The 19,556-nt window shown below is 37.4% G+C and overlaps 1 protein-coding gene across 10 annotated transcripts in view; it reads right to left on the bottom strand.

Annotated features, from left to right (window-relative positions):
* Window positions 1-14,428: 14,428 nt before the first annotated feature.
* The window catches only part of LOC119770093, a 32,613-nt gene continuing 27,485 nt past the window's right edge, over window positions 14,429-19,556 (bottom strand). For 9 of the 10 annotated variants that reach the window (XR_005278659.1, XR_005278660.1, XR_005278655.1 and 6 more), the window contains 2 exons: window positions 14,852-16,953; window positions 14,429-14,759 (listed from right to left, as the gene is read on the bottom strand). Coding sequence is in view for 1 of the 10 variants with exons in the window: in XM_038264319.1 (XP_038120247.1) it covers window positions 16,308-16,953 (646 nt within the window). In the remaining 9 variants the exon portion in view is untranslated. Of the gene's footprint in view, window positions 14,760-14,821; window positions 16,954-19,556 lie in introns of those variants that run through there. The other variant, XM_038264319.1, reaches the window with a different exon arrangement.

Here is a 19,556-nt window from a genome sequence, read left to right as displayed (position 1 = left end):
TACTTAAGACTTTTCACATCACCAATAAATCATTGATCATTCATTTAAGTTCATTGTAGTTCAGACTTTACAAACTTCAATACAAGTAATATATGCCAGTTTTTTTTTAATAGTAGCAAAGATCAATGAAAACAACACATGTGAAAACCCAAAAATAACCGTTGGAAAGTGCTAAAACCGAACCTCCTCTTGGTGTATAAAAAACTAGTCCAAAAAGAGCACCCCTTTCTTCGATCAGACTAGGAGACCTTTCTGCACGATTTAAAGATTTCAGAGTCCCTAGACCAACGACACCTAAACTTTCCCTTCCCCCAAAACCGTTGTATATATATAAATGTAGAAAATGCTGCCACTCGGGGCAGACACAGGACCAAAGAGTGCGAAAAGAGGAATTATTTGTGTTTGTCTGGTAATAGGAAAAGGGTTCGCACTAAATTTCTCTTCCTTATTTTCGTGCGCTTGATAATAATCACTTATGTGATACAGCAGCAGCAGCAGCAGCAGTAGCAGCCAGAAGCAACCGTTTGGTCGATTTCAGAAGGAACACGAAGCATCGAAAGAGGTCACGATGATTGTGGGGAAAATGAGAAGAAAAAAACACAGATGAAAAAAAAACCAAGAAAGGAGAAAAACACATCGTATCGACTACCACCTGGTACAAATTCGACTATCATCATCCGAAATCGGAACTGGCAGAAGATTTCTTTAAAGGGGCTGAGGCGATATTGCACCGTTTGTGTCATGTTGGGAATATGTTTCAGCGACAGCCCTTACCCAGGGCACCGTTTATAATTAATATATCTTCGGATGAGAGTAGCTAATGTTAAAAGATCAAATCTGCTGCCACGGTGCGTTAGTCGGGCAGCATCATGGGAAGTTGTTTGCTATCAAAATTGATTGAACGTAATTATTAATCAAAAACTGCTTCACCGGAAATACGTCGTATGTGTGTTAATGTGATATTTATTCAAATCTCATCGCGTTTCTATGTTAATTGTAAACGGAAATCTGCTCCGTTCGGTTTTCGGTTGATTTTCAAATTTTAATGAAGAGCGCAGATGATAACTGAGATAGTGGAAATGAGAAAGCTTTAAAACTAGCCAGAAGCACCGATTGAGACATTAAACTTATGGCCGAATTCAAAATAGGTTTCGCAATGTGTTACGTTTCATTTAGTAACTTTTAGGAAAAAAACCTGAAATATCCGCAGTTGATGAGTACATTGATCATAAGAGACGTTAGACGGAGAGTTGAATTCTGCAGGGGATAGATATATCGATTCGTATCAATTGTCCACCCTTTTTATTTGCGTATGACTATATGTGTATTTGTATGGGAAATACCTGCAGGGGTTTCTGATTATGCGATGAAGATGGCTAACTGACTTGCGTCTTGATTGTTTCTACTGGGCTGTAATAAATAACTAAACCCACAATGTGACCTGCTGAGCAGCCAGACAAAAGTCATGTTTTCACCGAGCGTTCTTGCTGAATAAATATTATTATATTAATAAAGCATCCATGTGGTCCTAAGCAAATAATTACGAAATTGAGTATAGAAACCAAACGAGTAGGAGCTATCGAAAATAGTGAGCCTTTCTTCAAAGAAATGCAGGATAAAGGTTACACTACTAACGGAAGAATATTTGCATTGCTTTGAGTGATTAAAAACCTTTTTTTATATATTAATCAAATGCTAAGCTTTTTCATTTCTAATCTAATCTAATCTAATCCAAACCTACACGGAGAAAAAGAGTTCCCAAAATCGTGAACAAGCGTTCATGAAAATGGGAACCACGAACAAAGTGTTCAAATCGCATGGTACGTTTTTCAAAATCGTACCATGAGATTTCAACACTTGTTCGCGATTTTGGGAACTCTTTTTTCTCCGTGTAGCGCAGCCAGTCTTTCGAGGGCATCCTGGAAAATGCCTTAGGTTGATTAACGCCTAGCATCCTCTTGTCATTATTAACAATTGCAGTGCCCCATTGCATTGAAACATCACAAACGTTAAAGCGGCCAGGCCAACTGCGTAAAGTTTACCGCAAAGATGATTCATTGAAGTGGATTGAGTTTGAGCACGAATGTTCAAACAACAATACATTTCTGAATCTACAGGGAGGAAGAAACGTGGGGATCCCCGCTCACGTTCCTATTTGTTTAAGCAATAAATCGTCGGAAGCCACCATGCTAAGAAGTTTTGGTGCTCGGGACCCTCTGCACGGAGAAAAAGTTCCCAAAATCGTGAACAAGCGTTCATGAAAATGGGAACCACGAATAAAGTGTTCAAATCGCATGGTACGTTTTGGAAATCTTACCATGGGATTTGAACACTTTGTTCTCATTTTCATGAACGCTTGTTCACGATTTTGGGAACTCTTTTTTCTCCATGTGGAATGGGACATTGTATTCCCACAAATGCCTAGGACACTATATGCCATAGTTATAGCGCCACAACTCGCTCCAAATGCTAAGCTTTTTCTTTTGTTTATAAATTGATTGATTTGTTTAACACAAAATTTCATTCTTGATTGCTTCCTTGCCTTGATATACAGTGTTAACTAGCAGTTTCAATTAAACAACAATTTCATTTACAATTTTACTTTTACTGAGAAGAAGGATAAATAAATCAAATAAATTATTAAAAATCATGTCTGGAAGGATTAAAAAACACATTTGTCATAAAATGAGCAAATTGTTAACTATATCTTTTCGTGGTAAAATCTGAAAAAAGAAATTGAAAAATTTTAACAGATTAACCAAAAAATCCTCTATCGCTTCAAACTACTACCTTAACATTACCATTACCAAAAGACATAGCTTGTTTTGCAGTCTAGACTACACAGTAAAAAAAACGTGCACTCAAAACAATGAGTTCGCGTAAACAGAAAACAGAGTTCATGCCAACGGGAACCAGGAAGAAAACTGTTCACTTTCATGGTGCAATGCACTATAAAAGTTGAACAGTTTTCTTCCTGGTTCCCGGTGGCTTGAACTCTGTTCACGTTTACGCGAACTTATTTTTGTGAGTGTGATAAAATTACATCTGGGAATGAGTACATCTTTTATATCAGAAAAATGTGTAATTAAACCTCATAGAAGGTGTAAATTTATCTTATTTGTGACGCAAATATACTTATATAATACTAAATTTCACCACAGAACATGCCGAAATTTGACCAAAATTAACGAATATTACATCCAAAAATATTTATAGATTACATCTGATTTGCACTTCAAGAAGAGTAATGGAGCAAATTAATATTACATTCAAGCTGTTAGGTCTGTTTAACAGTTTTGTTTGATTGTTTTTTCTTTGTTTTCATTTTATTGCACAGTATTTTTAGTGATTTTCTTTTTAAAAATCACTCCACAAAATGAGCCAAAAAAATTACAACCAAAACTAATGCATGCAGCTTTTAGAAAATTTCACGGTGAACATTTTCCGTTTTTCAGCATTCAGATTACGTCCACGCCAAGCCGAAATATTTGCATTTTAATGATTAGTGACAAATATCACTATCAAAATTTCTAGTAGGGGACAGTGGGGAGACTTGATCCCAAGCCTGTATCTCGTCAGCATGTGGGTAAAAAGCTTTGTTCTAGAAAGTTGTGCAAAATTGACTCAAACTCATTGTAGATAACAAAGAAAAAAAAATAAAAAATGTTTGGACTAAGTTACACACGTTTTTGCCTTTCTTACTACACATAATGGACATAATTTTCATCTTCGTAAATATGACGATTCAGCATAAATTTTAATCGGAAAAATCGCTGAAAAATCACACTGCATCGATTTTCGACGCTCTATCGATTCACCTTGACAGAACTAGTCTATCTCCAACCCTCGAATTTTGAGAAAATAAATACCGTGGAGTTCGAGTGATGTCCGTGTGTGGTAAAATTTCGCAAAACTTTGTGTCACGTAGTCCTCGGCTCCCCTATTTTTGATTTTGATTGTTCCAAGTGCATTTGAAAGCTGGTGTGCTGTTCCTAATTTTATCCGAAATTTCTTTCTACATTCATAGTTCAAACCATGAGTGAGCATCAGATACAAATTCGATATCTATCGGCAATCCCGATCAATTTTTAGAACGATTTACTTTTAGCCTTTCTTACTAAAGAAAGGTATAGGTTTTACTTTATGGCTGGACATCATTTTCATCTTCGTAAATATGACGATTCAGCATGAATTTTAATTGGAAAATTCGCAAAAAAAATCCCACTGCATCGTCATCAAGTCGAAAAGTTGTCAAGTTGTATTTTGTGGCTCGATATATACTCGTTTGTAGTAGCTTGTCTACGATGTTTCCTACAACATGTAAGATATCGTAGCTTTTCGGTTTCTTTTGCTCGGTCCGTTTTTGCATGACTATCCAATGTTTATGCAAAAACTTTTGTGACATAGGACATTTATCCTGCTTAAATCTAATTGTGCGTTGTCACTGGCGCATGGAAAACTTGCTATGCTCGCGTTTGTCATAAACGCAAGTTTGACTAAGATTATGTACGATTAAAAATATTATTTCGGTGAAAATTGCGATTTTAATTTCTTTTGGAAAACATATAAATTATAATACTTTTCTTTCATCATACGATTTTTTGTATAATTTCACTTTCTTTGTGTTTACGTTATTAATAAACATAGTCGATGTTATGAATTGCAAGAATGAATGAATTGATGAATTTAAAAATTTTTAAAACGGTAAAAATAAAATCTATGCAGATATTGATATTTGGCAACTCCCCTTGTACTTTAATTCTACCTTGTCGTAGTCCTTGCAGCAAAAGGACCGATACTAGCCATTAGTACTACCCATAGTACCCATAGAAGGGGGCACTCAACCTTAACATCAAATTTGTACCACAACATGGTTTCTATCGGTCTGCAATATGATAAATCTTAGAGAAATACCAATTATGCTGTTTTCCAATAACAAAAGAAAACAATTGTTTTTAAGAGCCATTTTTATTAATATTGATATTTTCACACAACATGATTTAATACTCATGAAGATTGGCTGATTTAAGCTCCTTACGGTATTTATGAAATTCAATAAGAAATTCATGCGAACACAAAATATATGACGCCGTAACTGTCGGTTTATTACCACTGCCCTGATTGATAACGCCAAGTCCGGAACAAATTGTAGTTATTATCAGAGTACATAATGCTCTCGCAGCTTTATTGTACTTTGGTTAAGGTGATTCAAAATCTATTTCTACTCCCTTTGCGGGTCATTGTGATGCTCGAGGCGCGTCCGTCATAAACTATCCTGAACGTACGTGAGAATTTACAGGAAATCGCCTCTTGGCAAAGAAAGCCGCTGAAAAAGTTCCTCGCAAAACACGATCTCCGTAACACCCTTAATTAAAATTGTCAAAATTAGCATTTTCAGATTTGATCAGCCTCGAGTGAAGAAGAATGGTTCGCTATCTCTATGAGAGGAGGGCACTCTGCTAGTAAAAAACGCAAATCAAACTTCCCTCCGGTTGTATATGGGTTGCAGAAAGCCAGCCAGCCAGCCCAAAATCACTCCACAAAACTAGACATTATTCGTTTCGATTCTCTCCCGAAACGCGAAGCATTATAATTTTATAATATTTTCATTTCACATAAACATCGACCTTTCAGTCAACATCGCTAGCTGCAGAAACGAGCATAGTATTATTTACTGTACACACAACTCACTTTTTTGTCTTATCGCATGCTAAACATTTAAATGACGCTTTAGATTGAAACATCCCCTCCTACTCTGTGGAGCACACCTAACCTAACCTAAGCTAACCTAAATGATCAAACCGAACCGAAACCGCGCTCATGTTAAATGCTTCAACTCTCGAGCTTGCCCAAAATAATTACGAAGCTATAAGAATGTCTCGACAGTTTTTGATTGTTTTTGTGTTCCCTTTTTTTCTCGTCATTCTACGTAATGTGCGATTAAGTTTGCGCGTCTCTGGTGATGCCTGAGGTCACTTAATTTCGGTGCGAATTAGAAATTTTGTTTCCAACAGTTGAAGGATTCGGGGTCATACAATTGCTTGCTCCATCAAACAAAACTAGCTCATCCATCATTGTGTTATTGTGTTATTCCATATTCCAATCCCAGGCAAGCAGTTGATCAAAGAGCTTCAGAAGCCTGTCACTTTACAACGTGAGGTTGTCCTGGGCTGGACCACCCACTCTTTCATTAGGGTAAAATTATCGGGGCGTAGATTCGTACATCTACATGTGTTGCAGCGGGGTAGCAATCGGTAATTTTAACAATTAAATCATTAAACAAGCTCGAGGTAGAGAACGAATCCTGCTGACTAGCAAAGCCAGTTCTGTTCAACGAGTCCAGTAGTAAAAACTGGAACTCCCATTATTGTCTGCCTTTCTTTGGCAAACATTTCGCCGGTTTTGAGTAAATGAGTGTGTCTGGAGGTGCAATAAGCAAACAATACCGTAGCGGTAATTATATTTTGCTGTCTATAAACACAGCAAGGGTAGTGAGGAAACTAAGCTAGAGAGAGGGAAAGAGACACACACTCACAAATAATAGTATACTTTATGAAGTGCAATAAATAATCCCTCTAAACTTAAATCGGCACCAAATCCGCAAGGTTCATGTGTTTCTCGTTCGTTGTTGGTTCTCTTTTTTCTTCATCCTGGTAATCATCATTAAGGCTCGTGCAGGAATCCTAATATGTCTGCATAGCTTTGAGCTTACGCTTCCGGATTATGGATGTTAATCAGTTATTTGCTCGTTCAAAGCCTTGTACGTCTAGATTGGATGGCTGCTTAGTTGTATTCCAGTTTGAATATTGTTTCTAATTTATCAAAAAAATAATGTAACTTGCTTAGGCCTTAACATGGCACAGTATAATTCAGCTTAATAAGCAATAGCAATCACGGCACTGTGAATTATGTATCTGAAGTTTAATTTTTTTCCCAACTATCGTAATCTGGGGGGAATCGGGACAAATGAGACAAATTTACACAGCTGTTAATTGCACTAAAATTTTCATTGATAATTTGAACTTTTTGAAAAAATGGATTTGCGATGCCTTTTCGTCGGGTCGCAGAGTTTTTGTCGCGTTCGTCGTCGGTGTGTTTATCGTTTTTTCGCGTGCGTGTGTTTGTGTGAAGGCTCCGGTTGTCATTTCCGTCGGGTTGCAGGGTTTTTTCGCTTTCGTCGTCGGTGTGCAACAACAACAAGACCTTATCATACTATTTCAGCTCGATAAACATCATAACTCGTCGTTCGCTTCGTTAATCAGTACCTAAACATCAATCATGTAAAATTCGTAAAAACATCTCAATTGAAAAGTTACACTGTTCATCATTTAATTACAAATGATTTTGGTTCTATCTTTCCACAGCTGGCTGTCTAAGATAAAACCATTTCATTTAAAATTTAATAACCGATAAACGGGAAATGTCTCATCCGCAGCACCCGATTGCCTACCTTGAGAATAATACATAATACCGTTCAACAAACACTATGATTTTGGGTCGCATCATCATCTTCTATGATGAATCCTGACCAAACACCCTATCCTACTAACACATTTTCAGGTTCCTGGCGCTCGTGGGGTGTAAGCACAGGGCAAACCAGCTGCCCTAGTAGCAACCTGCGCTAACTAACAATCAAATTGTCTAAGAATATTGAATTAAAGATTGTCGCACCCCCTACAGGGGTGACCAAAGTATGACTCGCAATCCGAAGGTCGTCAGTTCAAACACTGGGGTGGAAGGTCCCTTGGAGTAGAAAGAGGTTTGGGTGCTCTCCCCATTCAAGCCTTTGGACTCCTAGGTTCGAGCAGAAACTTGCAATAGAGACCACAAAAGACCCGGGGGTCGTTAATGTGGATGGTTTGTTTTTTGTCATACTACTTTCAAATTACGTTCAAGTTTGACTTAGGCAGAATTCTGTAATAGTTGCAAAAATATAAGTTTTCTTTATTAATGTGCAAGTCTTAATGACCCTTTTTATGAACTGACCCTCAAACTTACATTGCACTTCCATCGGGATTCGAACTCATTACAGTTAGATAACGAATCTGATTGACTACCAATCGATTCAGGCAGACAAAATGTGGAAATCGGAGGATCACGTTTGTTGAAAATATTTTACAAAGCTTTCATCGGTCAACCCCCATTATTTAAAAATTGGTTCGAAAAACCAGGAGCAAAACTATATTTTAAGAAACATTAAAAAAAATGAAATTAAAGTGCAATCAGCTCCCCCATTATTTAAAAGTTGGTTCGAAAAACCAGGAGCAAAACTATATTTTCAGAAACTTTAAAAAAAATGAAATTTAAGTGCAATCAGCTGAAATTAATTAAAAATGCATTCTTTTGCATTTAGAATAATTTGAGCATGTTTGGGTTAATTCAAAATAATTTGAATTTTAGTGAATTTTCGAAGAAATAAATAAACGCTTAAATGTTTTTGTTGCCGAATCTTTTTTTTTAAATAATAATTGCAGTTTAACTATACGGAAGCTTTAAACATTTTCTAAAATTTTTTTTTCATTGAAATAACAAAATTCTGGCTTTCAACGATTTTTCATTAGCTACACTTAACTTATAGATAAAATTACGTCTTTAGATGAATTGTACAACATGTAATGTCACCATTTTCAAAATATAAAAGGGTAATTCTCTACCAACTCACACGAAATCGGGAAAAGTTGCCCCGACCCCTCTTCGATTTGCGTGAAACTTTGCCCTAAGGGGTAACTTTTGTCCCTGATCACGAAACCGAGGTCCGTTTTTTGATATCTCGTGACGGAGGGGCGGTACGACCCCTTCCATTTTTGAACATGCGAAAAAAGAGGTGTTTTTCAACAATTTGCAGCCTGAAACGGTGATGAGATAGAAGTTTGGTGTCAAAGGGACTTTTATGTAAAATTAGATGCCCGATTTGATGGCGTACTCAGAATTCCGAAAAAACGTATTTTTTCATCGAAAAAAACACTAAAAAAGTTTTAAAAATTCTCCCATTTTCCGTTACTCGACTGTAAAAAATTTTGGAACATGTCATTTTATGGGAAATTTAATGTACTATTCGATTCTACATTGACCCAGGAGGGTCATTTTTTCATTTAGAACAAAATTTTTCATTTTAAAATTTCGTGTTTTTTCTAACTTTGCAGGGTTATTTTTTAGAGTGTAACAATGTTCTACAAAGTTGTAGAGCAGACAATTACAAAAATTTTGATGTATAGACATAAGGGGTTTGCTTATAAACATCACGAGTTATCGCGATTTTACGAAAAAAAAGTTTTGAAAAAGTTGGTCGTCATCGATCATGGCCGTTCATGGTCACCCGCGACAGACACGGACGACGAAACAAAGAGAAACGCCAAAAGTAACTTTTTCAAAAAATTTTTTCGTAAAATCGCGATAACTCGTGATGTTTATAAGCAAACCCCTTATGTCTATACATCAAAATTTTTGTAATTGTCTGCTCTACAACTTTGTAGAACATTGTTACACTCTAAAAAATAACCCTGCAAAGTTAGAAAAACCTCTTCAATGTAGAATCGAATAGTAGACATGTTCCAAAATTTTACAGTCGAGTAACGGAAAATGGGAGAATTTTAAAACTTTTTAGTGTTTTTCGATGAAAATACGTTTTCGGAATTCTGAGTACGCCATCAAATCGGGCGTCTAATTTTACATAAAAGTCCCTTTGACACCAAATTTCTATCTCATCACCGTTTCAGGCTGCAAATTACCTCTTTTTCGCATGTTCAAAATGGAAGGGGTCGTACCGCCCCTCCGTCACGAGATATCAAAAAACAGACCTCGGATTCGTGATCAGGGACAAAAGTTACCCCTTAGGACAAAGTTTCACGCAAATCGAAGAGGGGTCGGGGCAACTGCTGTGTGAGTTGGCGGAGAATTACCCAAAAACAAAACTTCAACTTTTTGTTGAAAACACAGGTACATTCAGCTAAAAAATATTTTTTCAAATAGGCGTCATCCATATAGTATGTCACGCTCTAGGGGGAGGGGGTCTGAGAAAGTGTGACATTGCGTGTTATAAGTATAGGAAAGCGTGACAAAGGGGGGTAAATTTTGGCCGATTTTAGCGTGACGTATTTTATGGATGAAGCCATACCTGAAATGATAAAATCGACAATACCGGTAAAAAACCGTTATTTTGTGGTTTTCATTATATTGAATTTTTTTAAATAACAGAAATTAAATCTTTTAGATTAAAATACCGTAATTTATTTTTTGTAATAATATTCTTTTGTAATTTTGGCCCGCAAGCTCATTTGAGCTTCAAATTTGGCCCGGTCTCCAAAAACATCCAACACATGCTAAAGCTATGCTAGAGTCCGCCAATCCCAAGTGTTTTATAATAACTTTGAGAAAAAACCAGAAGGTTTCATGAAACTATTGAATAAATTTTACAGGTTCTTCACTCGAGTGAACTAGTAGCTGTATTATATCTTTAAAATCAGTTTAAAACTCATATATTTAGTTTTAATATTGATTTATGTTATAATTTATACTAGAGTAAAAAGCTTCACCATTACTGAAATAAAACATGTATTTTTGTATTGGATTTTTCCAAAACCAAACAGCTGTTTTGGGTTATTCTAGCTCAAACGGATCAGCATTCGCAATCAACTCGTTTTGATTGAGTTTAAATATAACTACCATAACATGCATGAACAACATGCATCAAATTTGGATCACTCCCTATTTTACGGCTCCATCCATGAATTCTGAGGAATGCCTTTATTTTAAACAAACTGTGTTTGTTGCACTTATTTTAAATTACTGCGATTTAATCCCAAAAGAACTGTTCTTGACGAAATTATACATATACAGCAATTCCCCACGAAAACAGCATGGAAAAAAACAAAAGTCCTCGGATCGGGCTCAAAATTTGTCTGGGGGTTCCTTGGCCGAAATAATTAGACCCGTATTTTTTTGTCTGGCCATTAGGGTGACCTACGCCGTGTTAGGGTGGTCTGAACAATTGCCATTTTCGTCGATTTTCGCAAAAACCACTTTTTTCGAAAAATCATAACTCCTCGCCATTTTTACCGATTTCAATTGTCTCATTCGCAAATGAAAGGTGATAAGTCAGCCTTTCAAAAAAAATAGTAAGAAGTTTCAAAAATCTAGCCTAACATATGAAAAGGGCGCATGAAACTTTAAAATGCCGTTTTGACGGTGTCTGAACCAAAAAGCCTATGTCCGAAAATATTTTTATCGGATTCCCCGGACATTTTTACAAAACATATTAAAAAATGGGAGGAGTTCATTAACAGGATTCCGGGATATGATTTTTTGAAAATAAAATCCGTGTTTTTCGACGCGCCGCGCGCAAGAACCAAAAAATGACGAAATCGGCAAAAAATCAACTTTTTTCACTAAAACTGCAATAACTTTAAAATTTCAGCGATGACCTATAGATGTTTGGGTACCAACATTTTTGTAATTAAAAGACGCAACTTTTGATACCCAGACATGTATAGGTCATCGCTAATATTTTAAAGTTATCGCAGTTTTAGTGAAAAAAGTTGATTTTTTGCCGATTTCGTCATTTTCCGGTTCTTGCGCGCGGCGACACGGATTTTATTTTCAAAAAATCATATCTCGGAATCCTGTTAATGAACTCCTCCCATGTTTTAGTATGTTATGTAAAAATGTCCGGGGAATCCGATAAAAATATTTCCAGACATAGGCTTTTTGGTCCAGACACCGTCAAAACGGCATTTTAATGTTTCATACGCCCTTTTCGAATGTTAGACTAGATTTTTTAAACTTTTTATTATTTTTCTTTGAAAGACCAACTTATCACCTTTCTTTTGCATCTAAGACAGCTAGAATCGGATGAAATGACGCGGAGATATGATTTTTTGAAAAAAGTGGTTTTAAAATCGACGAAATGGCCATTAACACGACGTAGGTCTAATGGCAAACAAAAAAACGGGTCTAATTATTTCGGCCATGGAACCCCAGACAAATTTTGAGCCCGATCCGAGGACTTCTGTTTTTTTTCCATGCTGTTTTCGTGGGGAATTGCTGTATAACCACATTGTAATTCAAAATTGTAGAGAAATGTTGTGGTATATTTTCAGAGCATAAAATAAAATTGGTCAAAGTCATCATCGAATACTCAAGCGAATCTGAATAAAAATGATAAAAGTGCTTGCTTCTCAATCCATAAAGAGAAAAAACTGGAAGGTTCTCAACTCGTCGCCGTCGTGTTAACTTGTTGTACGTGCATTTTGGGCCAAATTTTGTGCAGCTCACAATGCCTCATCTTTTGATCTTCACAGATCCCCAAAATTCGACTTCAATCCTGAGATATTCAATGAAAACCAAAAAAGCTCCGAAAATTTTTGTCACTCTACATATAAAAGAAGTTTCAATCCTGTCGTGCTATCTTGTCACTCCCTAAAAATTGATGTAAGTGCGACAAAAGGCAAAGGGATTTCAGGTCAGGATGCGTTTGCCGCACGTACAAGCTAGACTACCGTAAACATGTTTAATTATAACTCTGGACTCCAGCAACCAACTTCAACCAAACTTCGGGACAATGCACATAATGGTCAGCCAAACAAAACGTGTTTGTTATTGTTTACATTGCGTGCTTTCGTTTTGGTTTATTCGAGGTCAAACATTAAAACGCGTTTTCACGGAACGTTGAAATGGCGAGTGCGACAAGATAGCACGACGACGTCGAACTGTAAATTGTTTTGCCTTCCTCACCGTACTGAGAAAAGGCTATAAAATCACTCGAAAAATGAACTTTTTAGTTAGACCTCCTAGACCTACCTTCATTATTTTTATAAGGACCTCTTAGGTGCTGCGATCACGTTAGGGGAGATTCATAAACCATGTGGATACTTTTGGGGGGTTGGAATCACTATATAAATGAGAGGAAGGCACCAACCACCTAAAGGTGGATTCAGTAACGTTATTTTTAATGAATGCCAAATATTTTTTTTGTATACCTAGTAGGGTGGGTACGGATTTTGAGAAGTTCTCAGATCAAGTTCTGGTGTGGTTCCCCTTGTAGGGCATACCCATAGGGACCCTCACGCCAAATTTCTGCTCATTTGGTTGAAAACTGGCTTGTCTCAAGCGGGTTCAAGTTTACATGGAAATTACTATGGGAAATTTTGAATTTTCGTTCATTCGCTCCTACAGGCCTGGGGAAAACATGTAGAAACTTCTAGGATAACCAGAAATGAGCGGAATCGTCTGGAGAACAACTTTTCCTAAGAGACCAGGTCGATTCGTTCAACCTCCATCGAGCTCAACGGCAATACATCCGGGGTTTTCGGAACCAACGGTTTCCCCAGAAAAGCATCAAATTTTCCTTAGCATGCTATGAATGCTTGATTAACACCGCGACGCCACATGTCAAACAGCTACCACGTGGACTAGCATCGCCTATAAAAAATACTTTTTATAACTTTTTGAACTATAGAATTATCATTTATGGCGATCCTGATACTATTTAGCTGTATTCTGAACCTCCAAATAAGAAAAAAAAAACTGTTATGGTGCAAATTTTACAATCACGTGGTAGCTGTTTGACATGTTGCGTCGCGGTGTTAATCAAGCATTCATAGCATGCTAAGGAAAATTTGATGCTTTTCTGGGGGAAACCGTTGGTTCCGAAAACCCCGGATGTATTGCCGTTGAGCTCGATGGAGGTTGAACGAATCGACCTGGTCTCTTAGGGAAAGTTGTTCTCCAGACGATTCCGCTCATTTCTGGCTATCCTAGAAGTTTCTACATGTTTTCCCCAGGCCTGTAGGAGCGAATGAACGAAAATTCAAAATTTCCCATAGTAATTTCCATGTAAACTTGAACCCGCATGAGACAAGCCAGTTTTCAACCAAATGAGCAGAAATTTGGCGTGAGGGTCCCTATGGGTATGCCCTACAAGGGGAACCACACCAGAACTTGATCTGAGAACTTTTCAAAATCCGTACCCACCCTAATACCTAGTTTGTACGAAAAGTTAGGGTAGTTTGTTGATGCTGGAGTCAACTCAAGTCAAGTCAACATCCTATTGGCAACATCAATTTTCACGTGATTCTGTGAACGTTTTAGTAAATACTTCCCCATGAGTTGAAAATGTGCAGACAATTTGTAAGTAGGTGTTATTATTAAAATATTTTTTCATCAAAATAAAAATACTGAATTTTCGTAGTAAACACGAAATGATTAATTTAATCCTCCGACAACCGACTAGTTTTTGATAACTCAATGTGTACCCTACATTGGTTTACAGTATTTTATCACTTTCAGAATTGGAGAGAGAGAGTTAAATGTTTGATTATGCTCTTAATCTATCGGTGCCCACATAACTTTAAATAAAGATTTTGCATATTCTTATTTTAATTTTAACTCAGACCGTGATAATTTTGCTATGTAAATAAAAAAGTAACCCATATTAACTCCAGCTTACGGTTACTCAATAACGGGAAACTCAGAGGGTATATTTTCCTATTTATCAGGGATTAGAATTACACAATACAACACAGGTTTCATCGGAGAATGATTTGGATAACATTTTCAGATTTTGAGTGATTTACGTTAGAATTTAACATCATGTTTGAAACTCTATCACGACAGCATTTAAATTCCCCGCATGTGAACAACAAATCACTAAATATAACAGAGACACCTTTCCCACAACCGGACACACAATTATTGACCAACTCATTCCTGCTATTACGATCCCGACGTGTCTCTTGCATTGACAATCGCGTCATCCACAGTTGCTGTTTGCATACAATTAAAGATAAGAAATTAAAACGGAATAAAGTTATAAAAAGACTATTAAGTTAACACTTTTATTTTCGTGTAATCGTACCTCATTAACTGTCTGCTCTTTTTTTTATATCTCCGAGTAGAAACGAATTAGAGTACACTGAACGCTGGAAACTGGATTGCTGCCACTCAATCTGGCCAGAAACACGGCGGCTGAAAATGATTTAAAACTTGAACTAATCGACATCTTTCGTGTGTGTGTCTCATGATTAATGACGCAGTTGCAAAAAATGCAGGCGGCTGTTATTTTGATTTAAACCGACGACGCGTCGACTTCAAGCAAGACACATTTGTTTTTGCTTCATAGTGCCAGAATTAATAAGATGCAGTTTCGGACCAACCTGACCGGTGCTGTTGTCACGAACCGAGTGCGACTAAATGCACTAGTCGTGTTCTCAATGCCTTGTAGTTATTTGATGAGAATCTTTATAGTGGTGGATTTTCTCAGATGTAATTCCATTATAAAATCTTCCAAATTTTTATAGTTAGGAGTCACACAAATAAATATTATACTTTTTGATCAAGTAGTAACTTTACACATTTTTCTTGTAATTTCCAATATGTTTGATAAGACTTTATTTCATACTAGCCTTTTCCAATTAGACTATTGATATGAAAGAAAAACAAGACAATTGTTATAAAAAGTAAATCCTAGATGACTTTCGGGCTAATTCCTTGTATGATGATAATGCTATAAGAAACACCAGACACGCTGTTGGGTTGCTTAAGTTTCTTTCGTTTTGTCTATCCCCTCCCAATGGATGATCGCAGGCGAGGTGAAAACTGTCTGGCGGGAGAATTAAAGCCGTCCCGGTTGAGATCGTTGGCGCCAGTTGTCCTGCTAACAGCAGGGATTCTCTTCAGAGCAGTTTCGGGGATTCAACACTTGCACTGTTATTTCGATTTTACTACTAAAAATTGTTGCGGTACTGCTAAGTATAAATTTGAGCGCACTCTTAAATTAAATTTAATAAGTCAAAGTTGAATAGTAATCGTATTATTAGTCACATCCCAGTTTGAGGCACATCAACTAGAAAAAAATGCTCTCGTGTGCCCTGCTCGATCATTTTTCACTTCTTCAGTTTTGGTTTTCTATAGAGATATTTTGGCTGCATTTTCTATATATATGTATATATAATTAAGGGCCATAAAAACGCCCAGTTTTCTGAACTGATTGGTATCATTTGCCTATATATCATGCATTGGACTGTTATTAAATGTGCTTAGCCGATCATGAAATTATGCTCCTCAAATATGTAAATTATACTACGATTTATAAACTATCGGAAGAAATTTTTCATATACCAGTGAAAGTTTAACGAACCTTGTAAATAAAGTTTTCATTTCCGGGACCAAATGAACATTAAAGCATTTTTTAATAGGTAAACAGCACATTTTATTGACAAATGTAATTATTGATTGTTTTAAACATTTGAACAATGCTACTGCAGGCGTTTTACTATATCGATAATACTGGATGCAACGTGAAATGAAGTACTTTAATAATTGATTTTCCTATCTCTGTTCATGGTAACGTTTACTCGAATAATTTGCCGGGTGTTGGGACTAGGTGTTCGATAACATAACGATCTGTATCCCGGAGGGATGGGAGGCGAATCTTCCCGAGAGTCTATACGTTCTGGTAACTGGCCGTAGTCGTCCATTTCGTAAGAGTCCAGATTCAAGAACATTTCACAACTGGACGTTCCACAAGCTCTACTGGTGGTTTTGATGGTATTGGACGTGCCCAAAAGTCTTTGCTGGTGTCGATTGATCATATCCAGTGATATATTTGAAATGTTGTCCAGTAGAATATTTGCAAAGCTGTCTTCCTCATTCTCGGTGATGGGTCGAATCTCACACTCCTGATCCTGGAGCTCGGCTGGTTCCGGTGGTGAGTTTTTCTTGTCGTGAATTTCATATCCTTGGATGAAGATTTGAGGAATGGTTCTATTAGCGTACGCAGATGCCTCCTCAGGAGTCGTGGAAGATTGACTTTGACCGTTTGTCTTTGCCAGATGCTGAGTGCAAAAGGGTGGTAATTTGCGGGGACTCTTCGCACTCCTAGGTGCCAGTGTCGGTATCCCGGGCGGAATATTCAGATTGACAATCACCAGTGGAGTCTTTGCGGGTTCAGTCGGTTTTCTGGAATAAAAAAGAACCAAGAAAAGAAACATAAATTATACGACTAGAGAGCACTGAATTAAAATATATCAGAGGCTGGTCCTCGATGTCGGTGCCGGGTTCTCATATAGCGTGTGAAAGTTGTTTCACGCTGTTTCGTGAATCAACACAAACTGCTAGCGCCTCGTAGATTAAAAATAATTTGGTCGTATCAACTCCTTTGTTTCCTTCTTGTTCAAGCTCTTCTTGGCGGCAGCAGCAGCAGGGTTCTCTCCAATTCAAACCACCAAAGTGACTCATAATGTCTGCACGTCTTCGCGTTGACCTACAACAAATGCAACATGATGTGTGTTTGGGGCTGATTCTTTTTTTTGCGTCTCTTTTATCCTTTGAGGTTTCGAAGGGGGGTTGTGCTGAGCTTGATACCAACCATCAGTTTGTTGCTCTCAAACACACACGCGCGTTGTCTCAGTCTTCCCGTGCTCAATTTGCTGCTGGCCACCAATAGGCAGCACACTCCATTTAATGTCTTCTCATTAGTCGACCCTGACGGCTGTTTTGGATTTCTTGGAAAAAGAGCGGCGCAAACGGGCTACAACCGCGTCAAAACTTATTTACATATATTTTTTTAATTATGTGAATGCGCTATATTGGCTATCAAATATTAGCAATCAAACGAAGCCGCCGCCGCTATCTGGTTGAGGATTGTCCGCGACGAAACGCGTTGAAAAATGGTTTGCTTGTGCAGAAATGATATATGTCCGGACAAATGAAACTGGATCTAGATGGGTACTAATTCTAGAAAGATATCTCTCTCAATCGTTAGAAAAATAGATGTAGCGAAAGATGAATTCAACAGAAAAAAGTCTTAAAATGTTCTTAGCGCAAAATTTAATAATATAAAAATCATAAATATATTCCCTATCAGTGTACACAGCAAATAAACTAGTAATCCAGCTGCGTGTAAAAGGATTGGGCGTAAAATAAATTTTGCATTATTTTAGGAAATTTTAAGTAAATTTACACCTTGAAATATGCAGCATGGGGAACCTTATAGCCAAGCGGGTTAAGGCGCCAGTCCTTACTGTTGGTGCTTGTTTTGAGTCCCGTCGGTTTCAACTTTTTATGTGTTTACAAAAATTGTACATAAGCAATTCTCTACGAAATCGGCCGATTTCGACCATTTTTTTTTTGTTTTTTTTATTGGCTCAAACTTTGTGGGGGCCTTCCTTATGACCAAAGAAGCTATTTTGTGTCATTGGCTCCCCCATACAAGTCCCTTTACAATTTTGGTAGCTATCCAGTGTCCATACAAAAATGGTATGTAAATATTTAAACAACTGTAACGTTCCACCCGTGTTGATCAATCGGACCGCGCAATCCAGAGGTCGACGGTTCGAATCCCGCGGCGGGTGCTCTAAAATTCTTTGTGTAAATATGGGTTTTCGACGCCGTTGCTCCGTGCCATACTCTCGTACATTTAGGAGCCCAGGGTGGCGAAGTCCGGGAGCAGATGCCTGGAGGCAAGGACCGGCCAAGACATGCCAGCTGGCATGAGCGGGAGTCGATCATTGGAACTGGCCACCACCTGGAGTGGCCGGAGTCCCCGGGGGAGATCCGATAGGGGGACATATCAAACTTCATGGTTTTTGATACTGGACATGAAATTTGACATTTCGGCAGTAGTGGCCACAATCCGGAGTGGCCGAAGGCCCCGGGGATGTTCCGATGGGGGGACATTTGCCGAACCATAAGAGTTGGGGCAGTATGGGTATCAAACTTTATGGTTTTTGATACTGGACATGAAAAGATGCATTTGGCCATTATCAGAAATTAAGCAGTTAAAATAAATCGCTAATTTCAGGCCGGAAGTGATATATCAATTACTACGATGCATTTTTTTGTGCCTGTTTCTGGAAATTTAGAATAACTATTTCGTAACCAATTAGAGCCATGAAAAGGGCAGTTTTAATGTTTACTTTGCTGCCGCCGATTGCTTGCAACAGCCTTGCAAAAACATTTCCGCATCTTGGTAACTTTCGAGTGGTGAGGGAAAGTCGATTTCAACTTGATTTCTTTTCAGCTCCACTTGCAATTTCTGTCCCCTTAGTTTGATAGGACGTTGATATTATGTCTTTAATCTTTTTAAAACAAAAAGCCTGTTCAGGGCCACGAAATTGATCACAAAAGAGTTAGTTATATGTAATTATAAGGGAATCATGGGGAAATTTGGACCGGACATTCTAATCGAACATTTCAACAATCATCTTGCAAAGTTCTTTTTATACTGGTCATGTGTAAGATAACCACCTGCACCTTTTTTGAAACAAGAAAACATTTTAAAAGGGTCAAACATTCAATATTACGCCCTTTTGAAATGTTAGTCTTGGTTAAAAAAATTTCAAAATTGTTTTCGAAAAGATCAGAAAAATTCACAAGTGTTTCATTTTTTAACATTGAAAATCGGACGACCCCTTCCATTTTTGAATATTCGAAAAAATAGGTGTTTTCAATAATTTGCAGCCTGTAAAATGGACTTTTTTGTAAAATTGGACGCCCGATTTAATGGCGTACTGAAAATTCCGAAAAAAATGCATTTTTCACAAAACACTAAAAAGTTTTAA

Source organism: Culex quinquefasciatus, chromosome 3 (assembly GCF_015732765.1).
Source record: "Culex quinquefasciatus strain JHB chromosome 3, VPISU_Cqui_1.0_pri_paternal, whole genome shotgun sequence".
Taxonomy (NCBI): domain Eukaryota; kingdom Metazoa; phylum Arthropoda; class Insecta; order Diptera; family Culicidae; genus Culex; species Culex quinquefasciatus.
This window is presented reverse-complemented; position numbering and strand designations above follow the sequence as displayed.